The sequence below is a fragment of the Zeus faber genome, assembly GCF_960531495.2.
Source record: "Zeus faber genome assembly, chromosome: 15".
Taxonomy (NCBI): domain Eukaryota; kingdom Metazoa; phylum Chordata; class Actinopteri; order Zeiformes; family Zeidae; genus Zeus; species Zeus faber.
In genome coordinates this window covers 12,549,556-12,571,798 of record NC_137194.1, presented here as the reverse complement: position 1 = coordinate 12,571,798, position 22,243 = coordinate 12,549,556, and the positions used below count along the sequence as shown (strand labels likewise).

Sequence of the window (22,243 nt, the reverse complement as noted above, 5' to 3'; positions counted from 1 at the left end):
ATCCTTCCTTCATATGTGGAATGTTAATGGAAATGTTGACTTAAGCCTGACTAACACTGTTTTTTGGGGGTGATTTAAGTGATAAGGGCCACAGTGATGGATGAGGTGCGGGGGAAAAATACATAGGATTTGCTTTCATTTGGGGATCATTTTGAAGTTAATACTTTTCTTTTTTTTATATAACACAAGCGTAACATGGCTATGAGAACTGTTTCTGCGCTATTGAGCCGCACGTTGCCTGATAAAATTGGGATTGCGCACAAGACTCAGCGGAGAGCGGCAGAGCAGCCATGCAAGTGAAGTCTCTGGACTGGTCCATTGTTTTTTTAGGTAGTTTTGTTGGGTTTCCATTGTTACATCTCCTTCATTTCCATCCCTCATTCCTTCTTCTTCTCGTCCTCATCTTTTCCTTCCTCCCCGGCGCCCCGGTCCTCCTCCTGGGGGGAGACTCCGGTCTCCTCGCCCCCGGTTACCGTGGAGGTCAGGTTGCTCTCCTTCTTCCACTTCATGCGGCGGTTCTGGAACCAGATCTTGATCTGGCGCTCCGTGAGACAAAGCGCATTGGCGATTTCGATGCGTCTGCGCCGGGTCAGGTAGCGGTTGAAGTGGAACTCTTTCTCCAGCTCCAGTGTCTGGTAGCGGGAGTAAATCTGGCGTCCCCTGCGTCTGTCCGTACCGTAGCCCACGCCTATACAAGGGGATCGAACCAGATGATCAGTCATTGATTTAAACAAAACATTCATAGTGCTCCATCGCGTTTCTACAATATATATATATATATATATATATATATATATATATATATATATATGGTTTGATATGTTGAAATTCAGTGAGGCCAATTAAAACAGGTTTAACCTCATTATCAGTATTATCAATATGCACTGCCAAAATAAAAATAAAAAAAATGTCTAAACTGATTTCACGTTTACAACATATATTTCTGATTTTTCAAAATAAAATAACGTTGCGTCTCACTCTACAATATCAGCCTTTGGTGTTAAACACCAGTGCTCATGAAATTTAAAATTGGTAAAGCTGTTTGTTTGCACATGAAAAGGCCCATGCGTCTCACAAGTCGAGTGCATACAGTGGATGGTTTATGGGGCCATAAAAAAGTAACTTGCTCTCTCGGTAAGACATATCGTAAAACTGGCCCCATTTCCTTAATTTATTTGTCGTAGTAAAGTAACTCACCGCTGTGTGAGTTCATCCGCTGCATCCAGGGGTAGATCGGGATGTTGGTCTTCTGGTCCTGGGCTCCTGCCCTGGCGTGGTCCAGGCTGTAGTCCTGGCCAATGTGGCTCTGCGTGTTCAGTCCCATGTTTGTTTGCCTGCAACTGGGCAGCACGTCCTTATCTTGCAGAAACACGTTGGATCCGTACTCGTACTGTGCCCGGCCGGAGCCGAACACCACGTTGTCTTGGGGCGAGTAGAAAGGTGCGTATATCCGATTTTGGGTGACGGCGGCGCCGTACGACGAGAAATGCCTGACGGTGTCATAGGTGGTGGAGTTGAGGGGCACGCTTGGCAAGACGTCCTGGCCGCCGGATAAATGGCACGACAGCGACGGGTTTGCAAAATAAGAATTCATACCTTGTCTTTTTTTTTTTTTTTAAACCCTCTCTCCAACTCTCCCCCACTTCTTGGATCGTGCTCACTTCCAATTTCCTTCTCAGAGAATTCTTCTCTCTTTTCTCTGTCAGCAGAACCACACTTCGCGTTAGGTTGTTTAATTTAATTCCCGTACTCTCGGCTCCTCTGGACTACTTTGAGGATTCAATATTATTAATTTCCAATCTCCGGTAAGACGCTCAAACCCGAGTGTTATAGCTGAGGCTTGGCTCCGTGAGAGACAATATGACAGTGTCAGCTGACCGGTCTCCACCAATAAGAAGCAGGAGTTGAGGAGAAACTGTAGCCTTTAGCTCAGAGCTACATCAGTGTTAAAATGCCGATAAACACGACATAAACTAGTTGGCGTAATAGATCACAAGAGGGTTTCTTGACAGGGAACCACGGTCTCCCGTTTAATGCAAATACACCATTTACCCAAATAGCGAAATAAGAAATCTAATATCCCACCGCTGCTATTGGAGGACTGTATCATCCATATTGCGCGGTGAAAATGCATAAATCAAATGTAAACTCCACCTGCATCCATCCTTATTTAAAGTGGGGTCCATATTCGAGAATGATTAAAAAAAACATCTTAAACGTGTGATTATTATATTCTGTCTTGCATGACGCATTGTCTGTCTCCAGTGTGTGTGTGTGTGTGTGTGTGTGTGTGTGTGTGTGTGTGTGTGTCTGTGTGTATGTGTGTGTGTGTGTGTGTGTGTGTTTTTGTGTGTGTGTGTTTGTGTGTATTTGTGTGTGTGTGTGTGCTCTACGGATATAAATTGCTCGAGTGCATCACAACGCGCTGAGCTCTACTGAGTTTGATGCAATATATTATTCAGTATTATCAGTATTGTAGTTCTTACTAAACTCTTACCGAACACGTGTTTTACGTTGCTTTTGTAATTGCTTGTTGTGTATTTGCTTTTATATATTGGCGTGTGTTCGTTTCCCCAATAATTTCACATCATAGGATCCTGTGGCATTTCAAAAATTTCTAGCCTTTTCGGTGAACTGGGGAGGGTGGAGGTGGTAAGAATGCGTTTATGGTCTCTCTTGTGTGAGGGCAATAAAACAAGAGACGCTCCGCAGCTCAGCAACAACCAACTCTGCAGCACATGGAGGACGCTCACACCAATGGAGAACAGAGAAAGAGCTGCCTTTATCAAGGTATTTCTAAAAAAAGAAAAGAAAAAATCCCTCACTTATGTGACTGGGTTACGTCAGACCTGGTCGTCATAGTCCAACTCGGCACCGTCTCCTGCGTGTTCACTGTGGGTTGGATATGTCCGCAGGTACAATCTTTTCAACCGTCCTCTCTCTTTGAGGGCCTATAATAAAATGGCAGGAAGGCCCATGGGCTCTCACAAATTTCAAAAGCAATCGTATAGCCTAAAAGACGCCTTTTAATGCTGTAACGAATGTGGTCTATTTATTTTTCCTTTTCCCCTTTCTTCTGAAATGTGTTACTTGGACATTCCTTCGACAAGGCGAGGGGGTGAAACTAATAATTATCTCAGATGTAGAGCAGTAAATGATGGGTTTGAACAGGTCCAGGAAAGCTTTCCTTAAAAAAAAAAGGTCACCTTTGCAGCCTGCGCCTGCATAGGTGAGTGGGCCTGAGTGGAGCGTGTGGCACGGCGCCACAACGCATGGAATATATAGGTTTATATGCTGCAAAGGCCTACACATCATTTTGTTTTATTGTTTTTCCATTTCATTTTTTAATTGTGTCCTAGTTCAAAAAAAAATAAAAATTACAAACAAGTGAGGCGGATTTAATGACGCTATGTATCTAATGGCATTCCAGTGCTTTGTCTCTCTCTTTAATTCGGGTCAGAAATAAAGCTGCCAAAACTGTCAAAATAAATACCGCGCGGATTTTAAACTATGCCGCTCTCTAACGGCTCATAATGGATAACTTAATAAAAGAATAGAGTAATTGAAAATGTCTCGGCGCTCCGTTCAAATCCTCCATCTCGTGCTGAGTCTATAAGCCAGTCGCTCCGGCTTATTGATCTCCCCAATAGGATAAATACTCGCAGCCTGAACGTGCAGCAGTGTTTTGCCGCTTTCTCCGGGATCCTGAATAGCACATAAAAGAGACGGGGACAAAGAGGAGGAAGTAGCTGCCGCAATAAAAGTTCCCCCTCGCCCTATTCGTGACCATATGTGACATCCGCATGTGACACAAATCCGAGGGGGAAAAAAGAAGCTCGAGAGCTACGGATAGAACGGTCGATGGGACTGAATCATTTCATTTGGCGGACTATTACATTCCATCCATCGTGCAGATTATGCATATTATGCAAACACACGTGTCTAAGACCTCACAGGCTGAATTCCAGCACACAGTCCTTTACAACAAACCAACAACGTACTTCACAATACACAATGCAACTTGCATAAATAATACATTTTAAATACACAACGTTACACTAACACCATTACATCAATTAACCGTTCATTTATGCAATTAAAATGTTAACGGAAGGACACGGAACAACGGAAGGACATGCAGTGCAGTCTGTGTAGGTTTGTGGAGGCGGAATGCAGCCGAGCTTTGACCACTTTATGGACCTAAATGGTCTTTGCCCCGTATTTTAGTGTTTTATTGCAGCCCGTGGGACAATCACGAGGACCGCTTTTGAGCGAGTAAACGCCGTTTGGTCCAGGACTGCGTGCTTTTTGAAACTCTCCGTGTCTAGAGTTTGCATTTCGAAAAAGGTATTTTTTTGTTAACATCATTGGCATGTAGAAACGCCGATCAAAAATCATTTCCATCAACAAGGGCCAAAAAAACAATACAGCATTTCGATTTTTTTTAAATGTATATATATATTTAATAAATTATAATAATTTATGTTTTCTTATTGTTGTAATGTTATTATTTATGATGATTATTGTTGTTATTATTGCTATTTTTGTCTTATTATTCAAAGCAAATTCTCTCTGAATTGACGGCTTTACCCTCTGCTTTATGCAATAAATGTGTGGAAGGCCTAATTTCAACCAGACCTTTAAAGGTTTCCTCTCTAAACGGAACCAGGTACGCCTCCAAACGCCTGGTGGCTTTTCATCTACATTCTAAGACCAAAACATATTTATTAGTGTATTTTATCATATGTATTTTATATATGTGTTTTAATTTCGTTATACAGTCGTAATCAAAACCTGGAGGCGAAAAGAAAAAGAGAAAGAGAAAGAGAAAGAGAAAGAGGAAGAGAAAGAGAAAGAGAAAGAGAAAGAGAAAGAGAAAGAGAAAGAGAAAGAAAAAGAAATAGGCCAGTGGGTGTGTTCTGTTTCTGTTGTATCCTGTTCTCTAACCCATACCATTAACATTGCCAAAGTAATTTTAAATGCATGAGCGACTTAAAGTCCTCCACAAACCCTTTGCTCTTACCGACCTGGCCAATTAATGTCCGGAAACGTGGGCCTTTATGCTCGTTAAGAACTCAGGAAGCTGTTGTCCAATGAGCACATGTTGATGCACACATCATAAATAAGGACCATTATTAGAAGGTAAAAACCGGGCTCTGCGGTGAAACGTTGCTCCATACACGTATGGATGCCGGATTATAGATCAATTGAAGCCCGTTTATATTTTGGTTTTGTTTGTTATTTACTCAACATATTACATTCCTATCAACGGAAATAACTGCGTTTCCATTTTCCATTGATCGTTTTATGTATTATTATAATTATTATTATTATTATTATTATTATTATTATTATTATTATTATTATTATTATTATTATTATATTTATTTGTCACGTTAAAGAGTCACTCGTATAGTTCGCCCCCTGTCTCTGTGCAGGAATACAACGCAGCACCGTGGACCAGACTGTACAGCAGCAGCTCGCCGTGGGGGGAAAAGCAAACAGCGAGGTCAACAGCAGGCTGTAAACCTTAAAGATCCTGCACGTTTTACGAGACCGAACTCCAGAACAAGAGACCACACCAAGCATTGCATCCTTACAAAGTCTATGCAAACAAATACAAATATATGAATATATGAAAAAATACATATATGTGTGTATGTATGTATGTAGGAATAAGTAAGTATGTATAAATAAGTATGTATGAATATATATATATATATATATATATATATATATATATATATATATATATATATATATATATATTTATTTATATTTATTTATTTATTTATTTATTTATTTATTTATTTATTTATTTATTTATTTATATACCTTAAAAAACTGCACAATATTTTTTTAACTGAACTTTTTTTATATTCCATAACCTGGCCAAAACCTGCACAATATACATAGATATACTATATGTATATATATAGTATTTATATAAAATGTCTATTTATACTCTCTGTACATAATCCCCATATACTCCTGACAAACCTGTATTTTTAACCTTACACTGTTGTACACAATACATCTCTTTTGCCTACATAACTACACAGAAACACTGTAATCACATCACACTTTGATATTTAAATGCTTCTTTTGCACTTCTGGTTAGACGTCAACTGCATTTCATTGGTTCTGTACCTGTACTCTGCTAGTGACAATAAAGTTTAATCTAATCTAATCAAATATATATATATATATACACTGTATATATTTATATATATACTAAATATACAAAAACAAATATTCCCGGCACTGACGAATCATATTGCAAAACAAAAACACAAACTATCACTGGTAAATATTTACACACACCAAACGTCACGCTCTTTGACACCCACACGCGCACCACGAATAGGTTACGTAAATCTTTGCAATGCTATTTATACAGACTGTTATCCTGTATGGCGAAATAAAGCTTAAACCCAAGATTTAATATTGTCCTGACTTCTCTTTCTGTTTTTCGACATTTATCACGCGCACGCGCACGCGCACGCACACACACACACACGCACTCAAGCCAAACAAAAATAAACAGCACACACGCTGATATTTCCATGATGTTCTCCAATCTTTCTCCATAATCGGCATTACATGGTCAAAACAAAACAATGCGAGTGAAGTCATTCACACATTTCGCTAAGCCGCCTTTTGTCAAGTCAATTGGCCTTAATTTATTTAATTTCATCTTAATGGCACAAAATGGCCATTGCTCTATGGCTTTTACGATACCCACTTACCACTCTGCTGCACAGACAAACTATCCGACTTGAATGTGTTTTCTATTTGTTCCAGCTTATTATTAGTGCTTACCATGATGACAATGGAGCTGATAGTGATGATGGTTGATGATTATATTGATTGTAATTTTTAGAGTGTAAATAAAGTGGTGTGGCCTGCTTCCCACCCCACGCCACTACTCCCCTTCTATCCCGCAAACGAACAATTCACACTTTAATTCGCATAGGATTGCGGCGGCGCAGAATATCAAACAAACACTCCCCACCGCCCTGCATTACGCGCACTCATTTGCATGTTTTTTTGGCTGGCCTACATCCGCAGTGTGCTGTCAGTGAACAAAACAGCCATTATCGGTACACCCGCCCACTTCCACTATGGATACATCTGGTCGCTAGGGGGCACTGTGGCCACAATGCATGTGTGAATGCACACGAAAGAGAGAGACGTGTGTGTGTGTGTGTGTGTGTGTGTGTGTGTGTCTGGGTGGGTGTGGGTGTGGGTGTGTGTGGGGGGGGGGGGGGTTATGCCCACCACGCAGACGCGTTGTATGAATACAAACATCAAGGGATATACAAGGCACGAGGCTCCCGTGATATTAGATAAACCAATTTACAAACTATCGAATCGGAAGCTTTATTATCCTTACCATCATTACTCTCATCCGACTCCAACTTATTTCATCGCATAGTTCAATATTTATATTCTATAGAATGATCCAACCTAGAGGGCCTCTGCGTGTGAGGTGTTCCTCCTCGACTTCCACGACAAAGCGACGTAACAGCCCCGTGACGTCTCACACATGTTGATATCGTCCCGTGGTGTGCTGCTGCGACAACACCACTGACACGCGGCTTCCGGATCCATACAGAGACAATTGGCAGATATCAGAAGCCCAGAAGCTCCCAGGGTACGGGTCAGGTCACGAAATAACTGCGCAGGGGACGCCAACCTTGGCTATAACCCACCCCCCAGCCCCCCAGCCGCCCCCCCCCCCCCCTCCTCCTCTCCAACACGCACTCATGGGCGTGCACCGTGCAAAGCAAGCAGTTTAATGTCACGCACGGAAGAAAAAAAATCTTGATTCAAAAAAACATTCGTCTTACCCGGCTGGAAATCCCGTAGTTCGCAGCAGCAGCAGCAGCAGCAGCAGCAGCAGCAGCAGCACCGGGGAAAAGCAGGGTGAGGTGTCATGATGGCGAGGGGATACCATCACCTACACTCTCTGCACTTGATCTAAGGGGATTTTGCAGGAGCAGACACACTGATCTCTCTGGAATATCTGCCGCTTGCGCTGCCCCCTCCACCATATCGGTCGTATTGCCTCTGGGGGGGGGGGGGGGGGGATAGACCGGAGACCTGGGCTGGCGGAGGCGGCGACTCGCCGAGCAGCGCTTCTGGCAAAGCGGGAAGAGGAAGTCCGAGACAGAGTGTCTCTCACGGCGGCGCATCCCCGGGACAAAACTAACCAGGTGGCTGCCGTGAAAGAATAAAAATAAAATAGAATAAAAAAAAGAAATCAATTTAGGAAGGAGATTTGTGTGTCCAGGCTGTGGTCTGCTGCTGATACAACGGGAGGACCGGAGAGGAGACAACAGCATAAAGTTCATGTTCACAGCGCGTGTGCCACGTGTTCTGCCGCAGCCAATCACAGAGAGGATCCAGTCGTAAACTTTTATTACTCAGCTGTAAATTTCTCCCTTTAACAACCAGGAATGCCTTGCACCCATCGCTTCCTTTTCCCCCTTTTCGATCACACAAAGCTAAAATAGCCCGGAAAGCAAATGGCCGGGCGGCGCAAAATCCAGTCCCTTTTTCCTTAAGGGGAACTCACATGCGCACATTTAAGTGCGTCAAAATATGACAGTCTCGCCCTCTGATTGACGCGGGTGCTGTACACGGTGTCACCACAGGCAACATTTGAGATGGGACTATGAAAGTACACACCATAACGCTAGCCGCTCCAAAATAAACCTCAATTAAAAAGAACAATTTAGAGGGAGGGTGAGACAGACAGACACACAGACAGACGGGCAGACGGGCGGGCAAACAGACAGCCAGACAGACAGAGGATAGAGAATATTTAGGTTAGTCAAATATCCTATACGGGCTCTAGTACTTCTTGACAACAATACATGAAGGCGGAATAAAAGTGTCGCTCCCACACACCAACCAGCATCAATGGAAGGCCATGTAAATATTCATTTTTCATTTTACAAAATACTGTTTAAATTGGCTGGGTTGCCAGGTTTTTTTATATTTTTTTGTTTTTGTTTTTTTACATGAATCGAAATCGAAACAAATATTACACCGGCGATATGCCGTGCAAGAATGAAGCTTTTCACATGTGATCCATTGAATACAGCCTTTGATGTTTAAAATGAATATGGCTCAAATCCCTCTTCCTGGCCGGGTTCACACGATCCTCTGATCTAGTTTTCAGGATGATGAAATATCGCAATTTTCGTTTCCATCAACGGAAAATAAGCCCTTTTGGAAGTTCTCCGCAACAGTACGGCATCGAATTATAACTCAGACGCTGCCTTACGGCTCGTATTATCAGAAAGCCTTCTTGAATAAACGCACCAGCTTGTCACATTTGTCTATGAAGAGATTTCAACGACAGAGCCGAGTAAAGAAGACAACATTTCAGTTTTCAAATAGTAAGAAAGTTGAGAAAAATGTTCAAAGTTATTCGTGATCCACTCAATAAAGGAAAGAAATGACAATTGTATACACACACTGAGGCGATGCGTCGCTCCGGAACAGGCTGGTGTTTTACTCTGAGCACTTAGAGACCCGGTCCAGTCAGGGATGCAGGATAAGCCGAGCCTTTCCTTTTGCACTCAATAAACTTTACTGCAGGTACACTAAACTTTATTGTGAATGTCAACCCTCTGGTGAAAGTAGACTATACAGGCACAATGGCCCAAATGCATAGTTGTCAACCAGCAACACTTCCGGAATTTCCTATGGCCTACACCCAAGAAGGCCTGAAGCCAGAGAACAGCGACACTTCCAGAGGAAAAATATAAATAAAATAAATGTCGTAGCATACAATGAAATTAGATGAAAGGCCAATTTTTTTTTTCTTTTCTGAAAGCATAGAATTACTTAGTGGGGAAATATTAATGGTGTGTGAAAAAGCAGTATTGCTTTTATTTGACCTGCTTTCTAAAAAAAAAAACAACACAAACGAAACGTGTCACCGAGTTTCGATAAATACTGACGCAATGCTGAGATGGGTATGTGTCGCCATCCTTTTTAAACGCATTGGAGTCTACGAATGGTTTGGGGGTTTATTTACGGATCCACAAAATCGACATGGCGAACTCAAAGAGCCAGTGAGTGGGTTGTGTAAAAGGTAAAATGATCACAATTAGGAAAAAAATGTCAGTACTCTGTTTTTGATTAACAAGTGTCCCATGCCCTCCCACAAAACAGCAGCCTATGGTCCATGGCAAAGGGAAACCGCTCCACAAAACCTAAAGTGTCCCATTATGCTACGATTGAACAATTTCATGCAATTCCTCTGTTGTATTCACGTAGTGTTGCGTAAATATGAGGCCGAACCATGAATTTTGTGTTTCAGAATGTCATCTCAGGCACCCAAAGTGACGTATTTACCTTTTAAAACTATTTTAACGAGAGTTTATTGATATTGTGGAGCTACAATTACCCCCAAATCAGCCATTTTATGAGCTAAACTGCAACAAAATGAGGCAGAAATGTAATTTGGACGACTGGGCAGAAGTTAGAATGAGACTGTGTTTGTCTATTAGACAAATTGCATATTTAATATCCATTGACACCATTTCAGGTTTTAGTCCAAGCAACCGAATGCGTGTTTTGGGAGAATTTACGTGAGTTACACCTTTGTGGTTGTGTATTTTGTGGGAGTGGTGGGAAAAGATATTGTGATAGTAATATTGTGGTCCAATACGACTATATTTTTTTACTGTTCAGTCTATATCATTTTAGACTGAATGCATCCAAATAACACCTGCCTCCATTTTTTATAGCATCTGACACAACATCCAGGGGGACAAAGCGGCAACCCCTCATTCAGCAAATTTGACTCTATTCCCATTAGTTCTGAAATGATGTTGATTATTATCATTTCATACCGGGAGTTTATTACCAATAATCTCACATGGACACGCTTCACATTGAGATTAATTTAGAAAGGGCTCCTGGTCGTCCCTGATAGAAGAAAGTTTCTTATTAAGTGGATAAATCAAAACGTTTCGTGCTGTGAAGGGAATCCGAACCGCCGCCTCGAGGGTTAAGCAAAATTGCAGGAGTATTACACTGAGTGCAAAATGTACTTTTTCTTGCTTTCAAACAAATACTTGGACGTTGGAGCGACGGGTAACAAAAAAAAAAAAACCGCTTGCGTAAAGAACATCATTTCAGTGAAGAATTCAGTTCGTTTTTCTTCTTGTTTAACAGTCCACGTTTCATATTAGTTATGTTTATAGCCGTGGGCATGAAAGCACTTTGAAGGCTCCCTAAATATGTTCAGGTTCACTTCAAAGCTGCGGACAGCCTGCGTCTGTGCAATAGACTAAATAAAGGCTTAATGATCTATACTGCACCCGGTCGGATGGTTTCCACCTTCATTTAAGCCACAAGATCTGTCCTATGAATAACAAAATGCAATGGAAAATACAATGTAAAAAAAAAAAAAGGAGAAATGTGATATATGTGAGCCATCTTGTTTATTTGTGATTTTACATCAACAGCATTGGCGGGGACACACAAATCCGTATTTTCACAGGAGAAACACCAGGAAACGAGCATACTTTGAACATCAATATATAACAAGACGTACATGAGGATTATATTCAGTGCAAAAACAACTACGCTATGTCACCAGCACATCAAAATAAAAAGTATTTTACTTTAAAATCGTTGTAATTGTAGCAGTATCGTGTGCGTTATAGGCAGTCTTAGTTGTTGGGGAAATAGGTTCAAATGAAAACAGAGCCTGCGCTCACTGATGAGAACGCAAGGCTTTGGAACTAGGTAGTGCCGCGGTACAATCTCTCAAAATAGTTTGCTTGGCTTTGAGCTTAATTGTCTTCCCAAGACGTACAAATTGTCATCAACAAGTGTATACCGTATATTGGGTAAGTACTACACATATATAACTTAGTAATACAAGGTTAATAATATAACAATTTCAAATAAAACCATATGAAATCTCTATAATCAGAAATCTCTATTGCAATTTCCCCAGGTTTTTAGGTAGCATCAAAGGATTTCAAACGATTGCATTTCCCTGGTAATCCTAGAAAAAATGTATGAGGAACTAATGGCTGTCTGTGTCTAGGAGGCCATTTGACACGAACATGAGTAAATCAACAATATTAATACTAAGGGGGGGAAAACACTCGGTAGCTTATACACAGACCTGCTGGTCAATGTAACTGCTGGATATTTGACTACGAAGAGAAGCCCATGCTTGCTGTTCTGGATGTGGGCTATTATCTATTTACAACACGGGTGGAGTCATATCTTGATCTTGTTTTGATGAGGAGCCTACATTAAATATAGAGTATCCAAGCCATTTTAAAGACACTTAAACGCGCGTATCAATTAACTTTTTTTTTTTTTTTTTTTTTTTTTTTGGCAGGGGACTTTTCTTCTTTCAAATACAGCTACAAGTGGGTGCAGCCATGAAGGGTATCTGAAAATATGCATATATTTGGGGGTATAATTTGCCTGCAATGAACAATATCTATACGGCTTCTAGTCTTCTTGTCTAAAATGAACGGGTGGTCGTAAAGTTGAAGCTCTCCCTCTCTCTCGCTCCTTCCAGCTCCTCTTGTTTATGGGGGACCTCTTCTTTCTCAGCCATATAACAATAAAAAGGACCATAAAAATCACTCCTTGGTCTCCTCTTTCTCTTCCGCTTCTTTCTCCTCGGCCTCGTCCCCTTCACCGTCCTCGTTGCCCTCTTCCTCGGCCTCGGCCTCAGCCTCTCCCCTCTGACCCGGAAACTTGTCTTTGTTGTTCTCCTTTTTCCACTTCATCCTCCTGTTCTGGAACCAGATCTTCACCTGGCGCTCGGTGAGGCTCAGGGCGTGGGAGACCTCGATGCGGCGCTTGCGGGTCAGGTAAGGGTTGAAGAGGAACTCCTTCTCCAGCTCCAGGGTCTGGTAGCGGCTGTAGGTCTGCCTTCCGTTCCGTCTGCCTGGAGCTTCAATTAAAATAGGGCTAGAGGTTAGATTTAATGATAGCAATTCAACCCCCAACCGCCACCACCACCCCCCCCCCCGCCAAAAAAAAATAAATAAAGAAAGAAAGAAACATAATAATAGTAATTCAATTGATTCCCTTTCCAACTCACACAGGAGGAGTTTGCGTGCCAAGCAGCGCGAAATATGCTTTTGCACACATGGGCCAATTTCACCCAAAGTTCTGTTTTGTTTTGTTTTATTGCCTCTCGGTAAATATCATTATTTAACAACTGAATTCAAGGTATTTTTTCTGCATATTTGCATGTAATATAACTGTCCAAAAACTTTGACAGTCAACCCGCTATTGACTTGAGGGAAGAGTAGATATATACACATGTGTCTACATATATTTATATATACACAAAGTATATGACAACTGAATCATTGGTATGAAGCTTGATAGATATGTTTTGCTACAGTTAAAAAATGATCGATTAGAATTCATTTCAATGTTATCATTTCATTTACAGTCTTCATTGTGTGCAGAAAATGGGATATTTGGACACAAAAAAGATTTGACACTTACTAGTACTGTAATATAGTATAATATTTCAAGTGCTGTAGCCTATATATAGTATAATGTAGTATAGTAGTGTGTGTGTGTGTGTGTGTGTGTGTTTGTGTGTGTCTGTGTGTGTGTGTGTGTGTGTGTGTGTGTTTGTGTGTGTGTGTGTGAGTGTATGCGTGCGTGCGTGTGTGTGTGTTTTATATATATATTAGATATATATAAGGCTGAGCCACATTATAGGGCCTATATATGTACCATAGCTTTCCAGCCTCTAACCTCATTTCTAGCAGATAATACATATTTTCCTAGAGATAACCTTTCTGTCACAGCAGTGGGGCTGTTGGGGTAAGTGACCTATAAGGGACTATTATTGTGTTTTAAATCGGAATACACAGGCAGGCCATGTCCCTGTAGCCTTTTAAAATTTGTGAAATATCCTATGAACGAGAATTGACTTTCAAAGGAGACGGTGTCATGAACTGTGATAAACACTTCTGTTTGTGGGGGCAATAGCGATGCCATAGCATTGTGACTGGTGGATAATAAAAATTCAATAATGGATGATAATAATGCACCATTACCGCTAAGTGTGGTCACATTTTGTGTTGTCTCGGTTGAAAAAGAACACAATACATCAACAAACACAGGACATGCACAAGCCTGTCTGTGTCTTGGATGTGGTGTGGGGTTTTTCTCTTCACAACACACACGCAATTATAGGCAGGCACTATGAGCTACAACGCACCAAACATGTAAGAATATGAAGAAATAATGCGGTTCTGACCGTGGGGTCTCATCCAGGGGAACATGAGGCTGGGAGAGGAGTTTTGATTTAGGTGGCCCTGTCCTTCTCCGGGGTTAGAGCCGCCCGACGATTTACAGTCCGGGTACTGCGCGAGGCTCGCGTCCTGCTGCGCGCCGTACAGTGCCGTCTGCCGCGGCAGCGCCTCATAGCCGTAGAATTTCGTCGCGTCGCCGTGGCACGCCAAGGCGCACGGGTTCTGCTGGTATCCCGGGTTGGAGATCCCCGTGGCGCCGTGGTGGAAAAAGTCCTGCACGTGATGCGACGGGTGCTGGAAGCCCGGCGCGGCCGCCCCGGGTCCGTACACGAGCGCGTGGCTGCGGGCGACGCTCTGTGGGAAGCGGCAGTCGTAGTAAGTTGGCTCCAGGGACTCGCTGCCTTTGTATTTGGAGAAAAGAGGGTTAACAAAATAGGAGCTCATGTTTGGTTAGAGCATCAAAGTGGAAAGGGGTTCACCCGCGGCAGGAATATCTCCTTTAAGGATGACGGCAGCCTTTTGTTTGGGTCCCAACTCGCGCACAAGCGCACGCACGCAAACCGGAACTATACAGAGGAACGCTGCCCCTTTGGACAAGCTGAGGCGGTTCAGCGGATTTTCTCCAATAATCGTCTGTGGGGGTTTTTTTTTTTTTTTCTGGCTTTCACGGGTTCGAGCCCCCTGCATGTGCTATGTGCTATGATGTGCTAAGGGTAAATCTGGCTCGCTCCAGCACCGTCACAGTCCCAGACGCTTCTCTCTTTTTTTTTTTTTTTTTTTTTTTGCTTCCCACCCAACCCCCCACCCCCACCACACCCCCTCCCCTCCACCACACCACACCACACCACCACCCCCCCACCCACCCACCCCCCCCTCCCTCCATCTTTCCACCAGCGGTCAGCAGCGGGCCCATACACCTTGGGAGGACCTGTGTTTGTTAAAATTGAAGAGGCTACATTTGCTCAACGTATGCTTTGATCGCTTGCAAATCATTTTCCATTCATCTCCCAATCAAACTAGGCAAACGGATATCCCAAAAGTGTGCTTTTCCATCGATCAGAATATAATATTTATCTAATTGGCATATTTGTGTCGTGGATAGAGGAGATGTTTACTCCTTAGAAATGGCTTATTAAAACTCATTGAGATCAATTTTACCGTTGCAGATCTCGTGATTGATTGATATTTACTGAGATAAGTCAGGGTTCTGGGTGTCCGTTTTAAACGCTGTAGTGGAATAACAAACGAATGGCACATCGCTCCAGTTCACATCTAAACGTGCACGAAGAGAGCCCATGGAGCAGTGTGCGGCGCGCACCGTGCCGCTGTAAAACACCGACACACGCAAATATAAACACGACCCCCGAATACTATCTGCCACTTTGTGACCCCGTAAAACCTACGAGGATACGCAGTAAATCTCCCACGCGGAGGAGTTCATAAAAATTCGCATTGGATGTTTAGCTGTATCAATGGACAGATTTCCAGCTCAGTGGCTGTAAGAAGACGTTTTCCAAAATATATCCCCGGTGCGGTTTCTGTGGGGTTGCTAAAAAACTTTTACACATCATCGTAAAATACGAAAGGGCCACTGAAGTGAATTTATAGACCATTCACACTCTATAACCATGCAGGTTGCCAGTGTTTGTGGGACGCTTCTTTCAGGTTTTGTAATGTTATTGCACATATTTTTTACACGGAGGTTTGATGATGACTTTGATTATTCCAGCAACAAACTTTTTAAGGCACCAATAATATAATATATAAATGATATATGATCAAACATTATTATTATTATTATTATTATTATTATTATTATTATTATTATTATTATTAACAATAATAATAATAATAACAATAATAATAATAATACGAAGAAGAAGAAGAAGACTGATATTAATATTGTTGTTGTTTTGTTGTTGTTGTAGATGTTGTTGTAGATGTTGTTATTATTATAATAATTATTATTATTATTATTATTATTATTATTAGTAGTAGTAGTAGTAGTAGTAGTAATAGTGGTAGTAGCACTAGTAGTATTATTTGTATTATTATTAATATGATTATTAGTATTATTATTAGTAGTAGTAGTAGTATAAATAGCAGTAGTAGTAGTAGTATAAATAGCTGTAGTAGTAGTAGTAGTAGTAGTAGTAGTAGTCGTAGTAGTATTGTTATTACTGCTGTTGTTTTTCCTATTTATGCTATGATTGTACATAACTAGCGTCTGTTTTTTATTATTTATTGAGGTTTTGAGAAGACCATTTGGCCAATTCTGTACGATTTGGCGACTGCGTTTGACCGCACAGAAATGAATAAAAATATATATATGTCACAACATATGTGGAATTTATTTGAGGCAAGTCAACATTTAAGATTTCATCTCGTGATGTATGTATTGTATTGTGTGTGGTGTGTTTTTGATCGTGGGTTTTTTGCAAGAATAGCCTATTTTTATCGAGTTGTGTGTTTTCAAATGAGGTGAGAAGCAAAAAGAAATAAATTAGAATACTGGAAAAAGAAAAGCAAAAATAATCCATGGGAAATTAATGTATTCGTCAATTTATAAAAGGCGATATGCCCAGATTGCTGGCAAACGTGTGCTTTATGCGCTGAGTGTTAGTATTTGTCATTTTGTCATCGAAAAGTTGCTCTTTATTTTTCAGTAAGGTCACTCGGGATATGTTGAAATACATTTCAGCGCATTGCTTCAGTTCAAAACATGGAGCAGCAGCGTCCTCTAGTGCTCAGATGCATCATTAACCCTGACTTAACGCCACAGTATTACAGATGTGTTTCAGCTTTAAACCTCTTCCAACTGGACTAAACGGCATCACATCTATTCAGCAATACTACTAGGAGTGCTGTAATTGCATCATTTATTGTAAAATAAACTCAACTTATATTGGGGGTATACTCAATATATGTCCATCTCTCCAGCATTTCCCGTTGTCTGGCTTCTCCTGGAGACGGTCTACCCGCATGCTCTCCAAAGGGAGCAACATGTATTTGTATTTATATTTAAGCAAAATAGCTATTGCATATCCAACATGGCTGCAGGCTGCTCCGAGGTGACGAGGAGCAGAAGGGCTCAGGCCCGTCATTGCAAAGCCCCCCCCCCCCCAAACCAAGCGGATGGCTCCCCACCACCACCAGCGTCTATTAAAACCATAAAGTCATTTAGCCCAGACGTCTAGCCGGTTAGTCGGGTTTGCTTTGTTCGTCTGCATTTGAGACAAACAGCCGAGCTCCAACAGGGCTGTAAAACGAACATTTTTTTTGTCTTAGCTGTGCGGAAATGCAGCAGATTGGGCTTTAAAACGCAGCATCCTGTCTGTATTGTTCGTCACTTACAAAAAGGCAATTTAGGCCTATCATAGGAAACAAATGCCAGACACAGGACAGACATAGCTTCTCGCTGCAGCGGTTTGGTGCAGCACCATTATCCTTTAAAGAGGAAAATAAGATTTGTTTATAAGAAATATTTATTAAGTACCATTTTTAACTAATCCTTACAACTACAAATACATAAAACGGTCGTAAAGAGTCTCGGACATGCTACATTTGGAGGATCAGCGTTTGGACCGTAGACCTACAGGCGTAGTTTATGGTATAAATAGCGCACCTCTGTAATAAATAGCAATCTAAATAGTACCTATGTAATACATGAACGACACAGGCTACACTGTTTTTTTTTTAATGCATAGCACCTACCAAATTCAAGTTAAAAACAATTTTAATAATGAAGGAAAAATCAACGAAATGGATAAGCAGCAAATGTTAGCATAACCCATTTACAACATATATATAGACAAATAGGCATATAAGACATGTTTATGCTGTAAGTTATTTACAGTGGATGCTGTACTAATATTTAGTCCGCCACAGCGGCGTCAAAACTACAAACTAATAAACCTTTATGTACTTCGTTAGAAGACATGGAGAAATGCTTCTCAACGGATAGATAGACGATCAACGTGTCGAAATGTCGACCTAAAATTAGTTAAGTACATAGTATTACGCACGGTTATGCGACGAGCACAATTCATTTTGTTATTGCATTTGATCCAGTGGCCAAGATGCAACTGGTGGGCAATGTATTTGTTGATTGAACGACACTTGAACGACCAAAGAAATACAGAAAGCAAATATTTTATGATTAAAATTTTATATATATATATATATATATTTGCAGAGGCTTATTTCTACATTGGGTAATTAAACGTGTAGACTACAATCAAAAGAACGAGAGATGCACAATTAGTAGGCCTACACATCAACAAGTATCACAAAAAAACACGAGACAGACAAGCCCAACTGCAGTACAAAATACTACACCTGCAAAACTAAAAAAAAACAAAAAAACAAAGAAATGAACATGAAAGAAATGTCATAAGTTATGAACCGAAGAATTCAAGTAATGTCTGTCCAAAAATTCAGTTGTTTAATTTGTCTTGAAAAGTTGAACATAGTGCCATGCAGATCGAACCGGAACACAGAAAAGTGCACTGAAACAAATGTTATATATATATATATATATATATATATATATATATATATATATATATATATATATATATATATATATTCGAACATTAAAACAGTCTCGAGGTTACAAAAAAAAAAAATTCAACAAGGTGACGACTATGTAGAAGAGATTTGGTACATTTGTGCTGTCCGTATAACATTAGTGGTAATAATATTTGTGGCGGAGTTAATACAGATTTTGTCCATTTTGATGTGCATATTATTGTTCTTTGCGCTCGGTCTTTTCTTTGTTCATCTTCTTCATCTTCATCCGTCGGTTCTGGAACCAGATTTTGACCTGCCGCTCCGTCAGGTTGAGGACCCGGGCGACCTCGTAGCGCCGGTCCCTGGTGAGGTACATATTGAATAAGAACTCCTTTTCCAGTTCCAGAGTCTGGTACTTAGTGTAAGGGCACCGCTTCTTCCGTGTCGACCGTGCGTGGATCCAGTTTGCCACTGGATTATCTGCAAAGCAACACAATGAATGTCAGATTATTTAAAAATCATTACCATTTCAACACTGAGACCATCATGGAAACCAAACAAATGGCGCCACGCAAAACACACACAGCATCATTTTAATGATGCTGTGTGTGTGTGTGTGTGTGTGTGTCTTCATGTTGAAAACAATCTTCTTCTTGTGAATGAGTGTAATAAATACACCCGTGGTATATAAGTACTAGTATATTCAATACACTATTTAGAATGTATTAATAGCAAATTGTTACTTGAAGTGCAGATTCAAAAGCGCACTTAATTTACTTGGCGTATATTTATTTAGAAAGCGCGCTATTTTAGGAGCCAAAAGACCAAAAAATAATACCATAGAAGAGATTTTTTTAGTGTTTTAAAATTTACCCTAAGTACGACGCCCAAACATACAGAGTATAGTTACTGTGTAAAGCATACTAAATATAATTTCAGATAAGACACTTAAGTATACTTAAGCATTCAAGGTACGTGCCAAATAGCAATGTCTCTTCTAAATCCAACCCAGCCAGATTTTACAAATTGGACAGTGTCAAACTACACTGAGGGATCCTTCGGGTTTGGATTTTCATTTTGGACAACGTGGGCCTCGGTCTCGCCCTGTCGCCCTAAACTTCTGAGTAACGCCGTCGTAAAATACTCAATGCGCGTATTCACTTTATTGGCCCATAAAACGGCTTGTGGTTCAAGCCTTTACAGGTCCGTGGTGAATGTCCTCGACTATGTCCCTAAAACATTCCTGGAGTAGTTTGGGAGAGTCGAGGGTTTGTTTTGGAAGGAGATCATCGGATCAGACCAGAGAGCCGCGCATGTGTGATTATGGCTGCAGCTCTGCTCGTCCACCCGTTATGATGTGCATGTTGCAGACCATCCACTGTAACACGCTGCTGCGCTTAATACAAACGAGGTCTTGATCAGCAGTCGCGGAATGCACCCTGCGAAACGACTAAAGGTCAACGCGACGTAGTAAAATGGAACCAGAAGTTTATTTGTCCAATGGATATGACTGTTTGACTGTCACATTAAAAAAAAAAAAAAAAGAGATATATATTTTTATATATATATATATATATATATAAATCCCAAGTTGAAAATGAAGTGGCGTGCGCCTTTCAAATTCACAGGCTGTGCCCACGCAGACTGGTTTTTCGAGTCCATGTTTACAGCCCTTCTGGTTTTATAGCCCTTTTAAGTAGCATACTAGCGTTTGTCTTTTATAGTGCGTAAAGCTTCTTCCCCCAAGCCACGGCGTTTCAGTCGAGGAGGGGAAAAAAAAAGGGGGCGAAAGAGCGCACAATATGACTTTATGACGGACCTTGGCGTAAAAAGAAACATAGAATACAACACAGTCCAACCTGGAAAAGGGACGGGGGGGGGGGGTGACTTACTCGGGTCTAGCTCCGGCTTCTCATCTTTGTGCTTCCCCGACGCCAGAAGCTCCAGCTCGGGAGACGGGACGCTGTGCGGCGTCTTGTCTCGGATGTCCGCGGAGGAACAGTACAGATAGTCCGTGTACGCGCGTCCGTTGGAGCCCAGACACTCCCCGGCTCTGTGCTCCGGAAAGACGTCGGGCTTTACCCCGTAGTGTCTACTGTTCGCCGGGTAGCCGTGGAACGGCACGGCCCCGGAGATGGGCTCCAGCCACGAGCGCACGTACCTCGAGTCCGTGCCCAAGTGAGGCTGGTGCGTGTACGGGTGGTAGACCACCGACGACTGGGAGTGCACGGGCGTCCAGGAAGTGGAGAAGACGGGCGGCTTCGGGGCGAAGCTGCAGGACGGATAGTCCACGCAGTCCGGGACCAGGGGCGTCGGACGCGAGCCGCTCGGATGGGAACCGGGCGCCGGGAACCGCGACGCGAGGAGCGCATCATCGGTTTCGTGAGCGATCAAGGAGTCCACATAGTAATTACTAATGGGACCCGTGGTTGACATGGCTGGAGCTCCCCGACTCTTTTACATGCATCAGATTATTATATGGAGTGTATGTGTACTTTTTTTTTTTTATCTACCCCATAGAACAATCAAGGCAGGTAATTATTTCCCAACGCTCCGCGCGCTGCCATTGGCTGGCGCGCCGTCACGTGACTCTATTTACCCTGACAGAGCGCGTACGGTGGATCAATGCGCCGCACGTCCACGTAAAACCAGTGCTCGGGAGTGGGGATGAGGGAATAGGCTTGGGTTAAAAAAAAAAAAATAATAATAATAATAATAATTAAAAAAAAAGAGTGCAAGCGTTCCTCGGATACCGTTCGAGGTAAATGCGACGACGATCTGTCGAAACGGTTCGGCAGCGCCGAGAGAGGTGTTTCGGGGCCGCATCACAGTCCTACGCGGGCAGCCAGGCACTATTTGACGGTGTAATCCATCTCTGTCCTGCCCGTTGCATCGCAGTAGGCCTGGATGCTACAGTCAAACCTCTACAGTTTTCGGTGATGATATATTTTGCGCTTGCAGCCGCTGCAATGAATGCACGTGTAGATAATTTAACCGGTGACGAATTTATTGGTCTGCATTGGTGGGAAACGTGTTTATTTCCAGTGGCGGTTTGATGTATCGGTGACATAAACAACCACATGCAGAAACATGCCACAAAACTAGGCGAATGCATCCATCTATTTCATGTTAATGGGTCGCAGGATGATAAAATAAGCTCACGCCTTAGTTATTCGGCCTTTTATAGTCGTTCCATTCTATTCTCCATCACTTGCATCAGATGTGCAGATAAATAGGAAGGATGTACAGAATGTATTTGCACTAAGTAATGTTTGAAAGTGGGGACACTTGATCAAGCCGTTCCCTAATTTGTCCAGATAGGAGAGGAGGGGATGGAAATTCTTGAAAACCTGCCCACTAAAGCCGCCATATCCAGCTAGTGGCCTGCGTGTTTTTTATGTGCTTCAATAAATTTTTACGAGGACCATTTGATTGTTCATAAACGTGTCGTT

General features: G+C 41.8%; 3 protein-coding genes across 3 annotated transcripts; all 3 read right to left on the bottom strand.

Annotated features, from left to right (window-relative positions):
• Nucleotides 1-116: 116 nt before the first annotated feature.
• On the bottom strand, nucleotides 117-1,594 carry hoxc6a (homeobox C6a; the record flags this gene model as incomplete). Its single annotated transcript, XM_080014570.1, has 2 exons — nucleotides 117-688; nucleotides 1,198-1,594. The coding sequence occupies 2 exons, from the start codon at nucleotides 1,592-1,594 to the stop codon at nucleotides 378-380; spliced, it is 708 nt and encodes a 235-aa protein (XP_079870696.1). The 3' UTR covers nucleotides 117-377.
• A 9,863-nt stretch (nucleotides 1,595-11,457) lies between these two features.
• On the bottom strand, nucleotides 11,458-14,723 carry hoxc8a (homeobox C8a; the record flags this gene model as incomplete). Its single annotated transcript, XM_080015848.1, has 2 exons — nucleotides 11,458-12,952; nucleotides 14,285-14,723. The coding sequence occupies 2 exons, from the start codon at nucleotides 14,721-14,723 to the stop codon at nucleotides 12,636-12,638; spliced, it is 756 nt and encodes a 251-aa protein (XP_079871974.1). The 3' UTR covers nucleotides 11,458-12,635.
• A 4,303-nt stretch (nucleotides 14,724-19,026) lies between these two features.
• Nucleotides 19,027-21,258, bottom strand: hoxc9a (homeobox C9a; the record flags this gene model as incomplete). The annotated part of the gene is given in 3 exon segments (XM_080015025.1): nucleotides 19,027-19,271; nucleotides 20,684-21,230; nucleotides 21,232-21,258. Coding segments are annotated over 3 exon segments (819 nt in total).
• Nucleotides 21,259-22,243: the final 985 nt, after the last annotated feature.